Source organism: Lissotriton helveticus, chromosome 6 (assembly GCF_964261635.1).
Source record: "Lissotriton helveticus chromosome 6, aLisHel1.1, whole genome shotgun sequence".
NCBI classification, from domain to species: domain Eukaryota; kingdom Metazoa; phylum Chordata; class Amphibia; order Caudata; family Salamandridae; genus Lissotriton; species Lissotriton helveticus.
The window spans coordinates 1,132,385,489-1,132,398,037 of record NC_136067.1 but is presented as its reverse complement, the minus strand read 5'-3'; the positions used below and the strand labels follow the sequence as shown (position 1 = coordinate 1,132,398,037).

Below are 12,549 nucleotides of genomic sequence, written 5' to 3'. Positions count from 1 at the left end.
ATTTCTGGCGCTGTTCTAGAATGACACTAATTAAATCGGTACCTAAACCTCTCCATTTATACTGGAGTAACTCGTTCAGAACATCGTGTAACGGACCTGGGTCAGAATGTTGTCCCTCATACAGTGTAATGAGGTGCTGGATCATATACATACCCACCAGTCGCTGCTCGGCTGGGGGCAGTTTCAGAAACATTTGTGCCACTATTTCGTCTGGAAAAGTGGTAGAATCAGTAGTCCATCGGACTGCTGATCGGGCTAGTTCTTGTTCATGCATAGTACTAAGTTCACTATAACCGATTCGTGATTTCAGAATGTGATCGGTAGCTTGAAATACTTGTTCAAGAGAACCTTGTTCTGGTGCTGGAGGAGGAAAAACTTTCTTGTGTTCTAGGCGTGAATGTCGGTCTGGAAATCTAGATTTACCTACATACGCTATTCTGGCTGTATTCTCGTCTTCTACTTCTTCCGCATCAGTGTTATCTTCTTTCTCGCTTACTTGTGCTGCTTTGCGTTTCTCGTGCAACCTTATTATTTCCTTACGAATTTTCTTGTACATACTTTCTATACAACTTAATGTCCTGTGTCTTCCCTCGGCTATATTATCACTCCACTTTGTCAGGACTCTCATTTCGGTCGGATCTTTAGTCGGACAATCTTGTTCCCTTACTAAACAATTGATTAGAAATTTTAATAGCATGAGCTGGGTCTCAGCTTTCCTTAGAGACATGATTTCGCCAATACTTTCTGGATCTACTCCTGTACGGATGAAACGATATATTCTGTCTAGATCTTCTTTCATATTCGGTAGGGTGTCCAAATACTCGGTCACCCGTCTTACGCGCAATGAATATATAACCATATTATCATCGCCTGGGACTGGATCATAACGGCATTCGGTAAGAGCTCGCTTGATATCTGCAACGGACTGATGTTTGGGCGTACGCTGTAACGCACGTTCATGTAACTCGACTAACGTTACACGTTTGTGTGGCGGCGGGGTACCAGGAGGACCTCCCCCCGCGGCCCCTAAACTGGAATCGTCGACTGATACTCTTCGTGCTGGCAGAGTGACTGATGTAGCGGGTACTTGTACTGTGGGCTGGACCGGGGGTACCGTAACAGGTGCTGTAACAGGTGCCCCGGTGGCTGGAGGAACAGGAATTACATTATTTACAGGAGCGGGCGGAACAGGATTTGCATATTCTGGGACCGTGTCGTCCAAATAGGACGAGAGAAAAATATCAGCTGCGGTCGGTTTGTGACGTAGCTTAATCGGAACTAATGGCGGCGGGAAATTACATGGTGCTTCCGGGGTTGCTTTCGACAAGCCCTCGGCAAGAAGAGGATACATACCCTTAATAAGGGCATTTCTCTGTCTGTCTGACTGTTCGGCTTTTACTCGTTCACCTACTTCGATTAATTCCCTTTCTTGGGCTCTTTCTGAGGATTCCCTACTTAATTCTAACTTTCTGATTTCTTTTTCGGTTCTTTTATGAGATTCTTTGCGCCATAACTCGATGGCATCTTTCTGGGACTGTCTGGATTTCTTTTTCCATAATGCTTCTTCTACTCGCATGATGCACTCGGCATCCCATGTACCTGATACAGGCCATCTATATTTCTCTTCTAGATCTTTAGTATACTCGACCCATAAGTCTAGATATAATATGGCACTTATGCCATGTTTATGATACATAAAATGACCTGGACTGTCCCTAGGCGGGACAGGAACTGCTTCTTCGAGCAGACCTTTTCTGGTTTTTAACTGACGTAATTTCGAGAACAGAGGCATGACTTAGACTGGAATCTGGACACAATACAATACACAATAAACACAATAATAACTTGAAAAACAGATCACTCATACCACGACACTGAAAACACATGAAATAACATTTAAAATAACAGTTCGGACAGAATATTACCTGGAATACTGAAAACAGAAACACATGAATTTCTTGAGAACAGAACAGAACTTACTGGAATGACTAGATGCACTGCTAAAACAGTACGAAACTTACCGGTCTCATAAAGAGACACGTCAGGACCCGCATCCACCTAGGTGGACACTTCGTGTTGGATCTGTGTACCCAAACCCACGGACCAGAGACAAATTAATTGACCCTGTCTAGATACTACCCCAGCAATGGTACTCACCGGGCAGCAAGAACGGAAGGCCTCGGACTGGACTGGACTGCTACGACGACGGACGGACGAACTTCGGACTTCAGTTACAGGTGGGCCTCCGGATACCTCGGACCTTGGACTCTCGGCTTGGGCTCTGGTCGGGACTCGCCGCGTTCCTCCACCGCCTCGTCTGGACGCTGGACCGCAACCTCCGTCTCCTCCGTGGGCCTGAGGGATACTTGAAGCAGAAATATCTGCACGTGGCCGGTATGGTTCCGTCACGGCTGCAGAGGATCAGGGGGCCTGCGTGGCTTCTCCGGTGCGTGGGGAAAGGGCAAGTCCCTATTCGGGCGCCATTATGTGGTAAATAAATAATTAATTACCGGTTCTATTTTTGACTATAATCAATAAACGGGTAGCTCAATAAATAAGAGTCAAGATACGAGGTAGCTAGAGTTGACAGGCTTTAATTAAGCATAAAGGACAGGAACAGGACAGCCTGCATGGGAATGGGATGGCAGCTGCCGGGGGCAGGATCTGGGAATTGGCTAACTTTTAATAACAGTGCATTAATATATATACTAAAAACAATTACATTGCATTCAATACAGTAGGCGTAGCAGTAGGCGGAGTTTGTAGCAGTCGCGAAAGATAAGGCATAAAGTGGGTGTAACAAGAGGTGTGTACAGGGCGTATACATAGACATGTGATGCAAACGTAACAGAATATGTCATAAAAAGGGGCGGAAACATGGAGGGGGCTACCTGAGCAGCTGGGACCTCTAACCTAGTGGTGCGCGCAAACTGACAATGACGTGTTACTAGGGAGAACTGGGGGCTATGACTTCTGCACTAGAAGAGGAGACGAAAGTCTGGAGGGTCAGAGCGACATGTACCCAGGCATATCTAGTATCTGGTGTTTAGAGTACATGTTGATAGAATCCAAAAGTTATCAGGGCAAAGGCTAACAGACACTAAGACTGGTGCATGCATAATTCTACATGTATTGCGTGTGCGAGGAATATTCTATGAATATTAATACAGTATTTCTCTTACATGGAGACATAAAGGCTAGACCATGACGGAAACTATTGATGTGATTCAGTAGCTTAGGAATGCAGAGAAGGAGGGCTGGATTGATAACTAGAAACATAACATACTCTTGGCAGACTGGGAGGCAGAGCCAGGCCGGGCCGGGCACTGCGAGGCATGAAGTAAGTGAAGGGTCAGGGATACAGGTGGGGGCTGTATCGCTCCTCGGAGAGGGTTCAGGAGACAGGAGCTGAATCTGAGTCCGGGCCCTTTTGAGGCCTAGAAACGGGGACAATTCAATGAATTAACGTGCACACTGTAAAACGTGGCAACGTAGGTTTACATAGGCCTAATATTCGTTGTTTTCACGAGGACTGGAAACTGGCATACTAGAGATGGACACAACTGTAATTGCGTCTTTAATCGATCAGAAAGGGGATACATGCATATCGATCATGCACATATGACATAACATGGGGAACACGTAGGCACATATGACATGGTAAAATTTACTTTTCCACAGATGTTTCCCCAGTACATGGTGGGGCTGAGGGGCTGTCTTTCCTGCGCATGCACCCATGGTGACAACTAATGTGGGGAGCTGTGAGCAGGTGCCCAAGCACGACAGCCTATTTGCTGTAGGGCTGCTGTGTCGTTCCTGCTTACCCCGGCCATCGCCACTCTTCTCAAGTCTGGGGATCAGGGTCTCTCGCCAGCACCAGCTCCCTTTTGCCTCTCCCTCGCCCCTTACCACCTCCAGTGGTCTGCGGCAGGGTCTGGCCCTCCGGGGTCACTCCTCTCCACAGGGTTTTGATCTGTGGCTCGGCTGGCCTGCTCTAGGGTGCCACTCAGGCATCCAAGCCCTCGCCCACGCAGCTCAAGGCCCGGGTGGTCCACCAGTACTGCCTTTAGTCTACGGGGTCCCTCTCGGTCCCCAATGCTTCAGGACTAGCTCGCCGCACACCCACCAAGTCTCCAGTGTGGCAACCAACTACGGGAGGCTAACACCCGCTGTGCACAACCTTTGGCAGCTTACTCATCACTGGCGACCTACCCACATTATATACAATCTTTGGCTTGTAGACCTATGCTGGACCCTTGACCTTGATTTGCAAATGTCATAGGGAGGGAAGCGCTAACCAAGCCTGAGAGTCTGAGAGCCTTGCAGCTAAATCTGCATTTTTTTTTTAATGTTTCACATGGGGGAGGGGTCCTTTTGGCCTACAACCACCACACCTGAGCCAGGGGATGGATGGATTATCCCCCCTGCCTCCAATTTCGTTATTTTTTCAGCAACGAGGGAACTAGTCCTCTAATGGCAGTGCAAGATTTTTCTGAAGTTGCAACCAGCCAAATCAAAGACCTTCCAGTCTGCGAACCTATTTTGGAGTTTGCAGTACTGAAAGTCTGACAGGAGATAAAGCTTGCTCGACCAGTCAGATTGAAATATTTTTTAATTGCGGGATGTTCCAGAAATCGCTATAATTTATCCTTTTAATGCCCAGAACAATTTAATACTTGAGATAAAGTGCTTCATTACGATAAGCTTTAATAAGTTATTCAGGTGAATGTGCCTAAAAAATAATGTAACTGATGCTGATGTAAAGCCCTGCATTCCCTGTGGGTTGGGTTTGCACAATATAAAACTGCAAAAAATAAAAGACAAAAAAATTAATCCGACACATATTCAAATTCGTCCTCAATAGAAGATATATATAATGGTGAAGTTACACCGCAATCACATTTAGAAGGAGCCCGTCTCAAATCAATCTAAAAAATATAAGGGAGAACGTAAATTTGCATATTACCTGAGCTGGGGCTTGGACTGAGGCTGCATTCTTCACCTTCAGTACCATGATGTTCGAGGAAATCTGGCTCTTCTTTCCTCAAACGTGTGTCAGAACTAGAGCACCGAAATCCTGTGAAATAATTTAAAAGTGTGTCTTTAAGAGGAAGAAATGCAGACTTTCAAGCTTTGCAAAATACCATTTGAAGCCATAAATGTTTGCAAATTTGACAGTAGCTGTTGATCTTTATACTCTCAGTGATGAAAATACACTACTATTTTGCAGCACATGCATTTTTACCTTCTCGGACATGATGGTGCTACAATCGATGGAGGAAGCAAATAGTTTAAAAAATTGTACGGCAGCTTTATGTGCATGTTACTTATCTGGATCAAACAGTGGTGATGCAATATTTCCAGTGTTTTGTAATACCTCAGTCGAACAATGTGCATTAACATTAATTTACACTTTATGTTTCAGAATGCAATCTCTTTGGAAGACAGACAGTTTGACGTTTCATATTAACTAATCAAAATAGGAAGTGGGGGAAGCACCAAAAAAGTGAAAAAGGTAAATTTTTTCCACATTGTTATTCTTGGCTACTGCATCCCTACTCTGGTTCGATTTCTTCTTCAGTTCCGATACAATACAATGTAATGCAATGTTTATGAAAAATTGAAACATATGTGGATCCAGAATAATACTTTCAATATAAATCTTGACCGACAATAGATATGGTGCTCTGACTTTGAGATGGTGGAAGATATCATTACAGCTCAAAAAGGAAGGGGGCGGCACAAGAGAGCCACAAAAGGCAAAAATAAATTGCATGTAACACTCGCAGCATTTTCCTTTTGGCTGAACAGTGCTTTAACAAATTTCCTGATCTTAGACAAGAAACTCGTTGAAGCGTTTGTTAAGTCCCTGCTTCATATGGACCAGTAAATGTACAACCAGAATACTGGTACCGTTGAGAAGTTGATATGAACCCTATGAGACAAGTGAGATTCCGAATCCTAGCAGGAGAATCCCTGGAGAGTCACAAAAAGAACTCTGGATCTATATGAAAAGAAACAGTCAGTGATGGCCAACCAATAGGAGACAAACACCCAACAGTTCAAGAACAACAATTCTATCTATTGCAGACAAATAAATAGCCTTCTGTCTGAATTGCTGAAATATTCTTAGAGGCACTCTTACCAAATATGTTCATAGTCTGCATTATAAAAACAGCATATCAGACATCATAGAGTTAATTGTTCTTTACAATAGTCTAGAGCTCTCCAAGGGTGACCATAGATATTAAGGCTAAAAAAGAAAATCGGTAGTGGTGTATCCAAAAGGAAAAGACAGCACATACACTATTGATAGTTAGATTGTAACAAGTACTGGAATAGTAATAGATCTTCAGTTTCAAAGACGGAGTGCTACATAGACCACTGTCCCCCACTACCAAGAGAGATTAATGACAATCAGAGATTGGCAAAATACAATTGAAACAAAATGGTCAAATCGAGCACAATCCTAGCAGGCATATGTACATGAACAGACTAATAGGTCTCCTAGTTATTTCACAATATATGAAGATTCTCCAATAATGACAGCAGTTGAACATCACAAACAAACGGAAAAATTCAAATGATCATGTTCTTTATTTAGGAAATCCATGGGAGTAGACTTGACAAGAAACAGCCGACACGTGTTTCGTCAGTACTGCAGATCAGTACTAAGACTTTTTCAAGGCTAAGCAAAACGAAATAGTAGCGTCGTATTTCAAATAGGAGCTTGTCCAGATAGAAAACGTTAAAAGTCAGGAACCATAGTCAAGAGGATTCAGGACGATCATATAACATCAAGAAGCAACAGTCCAAGAGTTTGAAGTCAGATCGTTCCGGGTACTAATTTTCTGGTCAATGCACCTAAGGTATTCTTAATACACCAACCGAAGGACTCCCCCACTCGGGTATCGTGGCTACATGAACTCAATATATATGTTATGAGTCATACAAAATGTCTGATGAAAAATCCCAAGTGTCGGGAGGGCAGAATTCTGTAGGTTCAATTCAGTGAAGACATACTTGTATATAAACTCAAGTAACAAAGGCCCCTCGTAATGGGTAACAGTGTGCTGTCAACGAAAGAATAAAGTTACATATTCAATAATCAAGTTTTGGCGACATCAGAACAGAGTAGTCGATCCAAAGTACACCCTGCTTACCTACTACAGGTTTTGTATGACTCATAACATATATATTGAGTTCATGTAGCCACGATACCCGAGTGGGGGAGTCCTTCGGTTGGTGTATTAAGAATACCTTAGGTGCATTGACCAGAAAATTATTACCCGGAACGATCTGACTTCAAACTCTTGGACTGTTGCTTCTTGATGTTATATGATCGTCCTGAATCCTCTTGACTATATTTCCTGACTTTTAACGTTTTCTATCTGGACAAGCTCCTATTTGAAATACGACGCTACTATTTCGTTTTGCTTAGCCTTGAAAAAGTCTTAGTACTGATCTGCAGTACTGACGAAACACGTGTCGGCTGTTTCTTGGCAAGTCTACTCCCATGGATTTCCTAAATAAAGAACATGATCATTTGAATTTTTCCGTTTGTTTGTGATGTTCAACTGCTGTCATTATTGGAGAATCTTCATATATTGTGAAATAACTAGGAGACCTATTAGTCTGTTCATGTACATATGCCTGCTAGGATTGTGCTCGATTTGACCCTTTTGTTTCAATAGATATTAAGGCTGTTCATCTCAATAGACACATAAACAAACATTTTGTCTAAAATTGTAATTCCTTGACAGCAATTTAGTAAACTTCACATTGCTGTACTTCAGGAAATTATGGAGTTCTTCAAAAAAATTGAATAAAGATTTAGTTTGTCCAAATAAAAACCAGGTGAATTGAACACGTTTTTACTTTCTAAAAAACAACTATTTGGACTGTATTTTTAGCAAAATAATTTCAAAAGCAGTTATGTATATTTCATCTATTTGACTAATGCAAAAGGTAAATTTGAAGATTCTATTTTCACCTGCAAATGTTTTTGCAGGTGTTTTCTCTTGCCGTTGTTTGAAAAACTGTTTCACAAATTTTATGAAATTTTGTACAAATTGCAACATTCTTCCCACAAATTACTGATGTTTGAAGAAGCAACATTTCACAATGTTGCACACCATCAATAGTAGCCATAATGTAAGACTGGCCAGAGTAAGATTAAATATAGATACTGTACTAAGACTGTTTTCACTGAGGGCCATCCACAGCAGTTAAAGATTTAATTCAAAATCATGCTATGTACACATACTGAAGAAAAAAGGTAGCTACTTGCAACTTTCTTCAATAACACTTCTGCCTTTTACCTAACAGATGGGGAAAAACTCAGTAAAAAGTGATGACAAACATCTCCCAAGGTTATTCAAAGAGCTGTATTGAAATACAGCACGGCAAGTGTGCTACGAATTTGGAGGTAGTTCCACTAAAGTTTTCAACTGCACAGTGGCGTCTCCTGGCTCCCTTACTGTGTAGGTCTCAATAGAGGTAAGATTCCAAAATTCAAACTGGTGGAGAATTAAGTCATGCCAAACAAATGGTTATTGATACAAAGCTATTAGGTGCCAAAGATTAGGTGACAGTTTCTCCTCTGACAATCTCTCCACAGGTTCCCAGGTGAACCACAGCAAAGAGTATTTCTTCACAGATCTTTCTGACAAAAATACACACATAGCTTGTAGCAGGAAAACCACAAATGGTGTCCAGTGGCACAGAGTTTAAAATAACAAGTGTTTCGCTTAGGCCATGTACCTGGTGATGGTAAGATGACAGAAAAACCAGTGTTCTATCTCTTTCTGATCTTTGGGCATCATTGTGCTGGTTTTCTACTCATGTTTATTCAATACTTACTAACCAGTGGCGTAACGAAACTTGAGGGGGCCCCCAGCAAAGAACACAAGGGGGGGGGCCCCCATTCTCCGTGCCAGTCAAGAGCTCTCAGGGCAGTGACCCGTCATACTGCAGGGGATCACCCCAGCCAAAAAAAAGGATTCTGGTTCCTCCATTGGTCACATCCGCCCTCTCATCGGGTGATTTACATACATCAGTAAATACTGCTGCTGCACCCACCAGCAAAGTTACATAACAGTGCCTCTAGCTGGCCCACCAAACACATCCTCCTACTTGATGACCCACCTTCAAGCAAAGCCCGCTCAGTTAACCACCTCCAAACACAGACCACTGCCTTTGTGCCTGCTACTAACGCATCCATTACACACTACTCTCACCCCTACAAAACCCGCAGTTATGCTTTTCCGCCCACCTTTAAAACCACCCCTAGGATGTCACTGCGAACCTGTGACTGCCACCCACTGCTTCCCTGTCCACCACCGACAGAAAGACTGATGGCCAGTCCCCATCTAACCACTGCCTACCAGTTAAGAGAGCCTTTCAGCTGCTGCCCTCCCCAATGCCACTGTGGTAGTTCAAAACATGTTAAACAATCTCTTCAACTGACCACCCCAAAACAGTTCTTCCTGCGAGCCTCTACTGTGTCAAAGCCGTTCCTGCTACTTTCATCCTCTGCATGATGCACACAATAATATTAAATGGTCCCGATTGTTGTTTCCTCGCGCCAACATCAATTTACACTATGTACCCCACTAAACCATACCTCCTGTCAAAGGCAAACCTGATCGCATATGTAGTACCAGTCAGCAAGTACCCCAAGGACAAACACCAGAGAGTATGCGCTATTCATGTAATAAACCTATAGTGACAACGTAGCATTTCCCAACCCACTGTCAGCCCAGCGAAATCTGTAACCGCACAGTAGCCATCAATACCGACAACGTCTAAAGCGCATTTCCACTTCCTTTTATTGGCAGCTCCTTATACATATACCTATGCCTTCTGGGCGGCATCGACCACAGACCACAGCATTCTTTGTCTCCCTAAGACTAACCGAATGCTGTTGGTGAACGCTTCTCTTCCCCCTTTCTTACTAATAACTAATGGAGGATAATGAAAAAAATATATAGTATTTTCTTATGCAAATAGCGTATCAAGCTTTTGCTGCCCGCAGTCCTCACCAGATCCACATGCATGAATATTCTGCTATCTCACCATCCTGTCAACCCTATCATTATCTAGAGATGTTTTTTAACCCTTCCGTAAACTAGGAAAAGCAATACCTTGCACGAAAAAAAGTCCCTTTAAAACCTTTGCTACTTACACAGGCTGGCAAAGCACTTACTTGATTTACTGTCGTTGTAAAGCAAACGGGTAACTCATTCTAGGACTGGAATTACTGCTTAGAATTGCGAAAGTTAATACTGAGACGTAGGATGATTTTTTGCATCTCTGCCAGACACTCGTTCTTCCCTGCATGCTCACACAATGCAACAATACAATTTAGCTTAACAAATTGTTCAGAAATGTACCGGAAGGTAAAGAAACAGACCATAATATTTTTACAAAGAAAAATAGACAACCGTCAACTTAATACCCCATGACATAAAAGCCTTAGCGTGCACAGCTTGCCCAATTCCACGCCACCTAATTCTACCACACACAGCACATTTGAACATCTCAAAATTCTATGCCGCACAGTTCAACTATAACTAATTTAACCCTACAACATTCCATACCACATAATTATAATCTTAAAAATTAAAAAACACATATTTCTAATTCACTCCATACCACATAATTCCACATCACATAATAACATTCCACACAACTTAATACCACTCCAAATCACATAATTACACTCCACACAACACAATTTAACCACACATAATTACACTTCAACCTATATAATTATACTTCACACAACATATTTACACTCAACTCCAAAACACATAATTACACTCCACATAATACCACTCAGCACCACATAATTAACCTCCACATAATTATTCTCTACTCCATATTGCATAAGTACACTCCACATAAATCCAATCTATGCCACGTAGCAACATTCCACATAACTACACTTCACACCATGCCTCATAATGCCACTCAACATAATTTTCACTCAACAGCGCACACTTCCACGTCACACAATTCAACTCTACCCATTTCCATTCCACACCACATAATTCAACAACAAACTGCATAATTGAAACCAACACCACACCACATAGCTCCAATCTACACCACAACATTCCACATCATGCTACAATATTTAACATCACACCACATAAGTATACTCCACTACATACCACTCCACAACACAAAATACCATTCCAGATAATCTCACTCCAAGACACACGATCCCACTCCATGACACACAATCCAACTCCACATAATTCCAGTACACTCAATACCACATAATTTCTTTCCACATAATTACACTGCACACTATGCCACATTATTTCACTACACAGATCCAATTCCACAACAAACAATTCCAATCCAAACCACATATGTCCACTTGGCACCAGACACATTCACTCCACTCCAAACAGAAAATGCATAAGTAAAATACATTGAGCCACATGCACCAAAGTTAGGAAATGCGATTCCTAAATTGTGATTTTTAAGAAATCGCCATTTAGAAATCGCAATTCCCTATGCATGTAGGAATCGCAAAAGAAATTTGAGATTCCTACACATTCCTCATTTGTGACTCACAAATTGCGAATCGCAAATAAGGAATTGCTTCCAATTCATTGCTATGGGCCTAGAGGCCCATAGGAATCAATGGGAATTGCATGCACAATATGCGAGTACCAAATAGGTAGTCGCAAATTGTGCATGCAATTTCAAGGGTACAAGTGTGCCAAAAGGACACCGTGATGCACCCCTGAAATTAAAATGTAAAAACATGTTGCACACACAAATGCCCCAAAGGCATGTATGTGTACAACATAGTACTTTGAAAAATGCACTTTTGGGCATTTTTTGAAGTAATCGCAAATTACCATCAACTTTGAGTTGATGGTAATTTGCATTTCTTAAATGAGAAATCACAATTTTTTTTGTTGCATAGCATTTAGGGAATCGCAATTTGCGATTCCCTAATTGCAATTGCAATTTAAGTAATCTCAAATTTAGCGATTACTTAAATAGCGATTTTTGGATTTGGGATGATGCATCCCAAATGCAAAAATTGCGGACGCAAAGGGGCAGATTCTGCTAATCTCCCCTTTTGTGACTGCAATTTGCAATGATGCATTTTCCCCATAGTCCTTTACAACATCAATAGCTCTAACTCTCACAAATGTGAGACCAATTGCATTGCAAATGCTTGTTTACCTTCCAATGAGTCCAAGCAAAATCATGTTCCAGGAGCTGCAAACCTTTTCCTGCCCCAGTCAGCTCTGTGCTGCCTCGGCCCTTTTCAGATGAGCAGTACACTTTGGAGCAGGGGTCTCCAACCTTTTCTGTAGTGAAAGCTACTTCTGATCAGAGCAAATTGTTGTGAACTACTAAAGCTTTGTAACTCGCACAATTTTCAGAGAAACCTACCACACCCAGCTTCACTGACTATAAGCCTAATAAGCTCATACGTTTATGTTTTGTATATATTTGGCATTGTTTTCACTTAGCATTGCCACTTGACCGGTTTGCCACCTGTATTTTAATGTCCAA

The 12,549-nt window shown here is 42.1% G+C and overlaps 1 protein-coding gene across 2 annotated transcripts in view; it reads right to left on the bottom strand.

The window, feature by feature from the left end:
- LOC144763312 (uncharacterized) overlaps positions 1-12,549 on the bottom strand; it is a 340,332-nt gene that overhangs the window by 230,979 nt on the left and 96,804 nt on the right. For both annotated transcript variants that reach the window (XM_078648791.1, XM_078648792.1), the window contains exon 5: positions 4,967-5,077. In XM_078648791.1, coding sequence (XP_078504917.1) covers positions 4,967-5,077 — 111 coding nt within the window. The remainder of the gene's footprint in view (positions 1-4,966; positions 5,078-12,549) is intronic.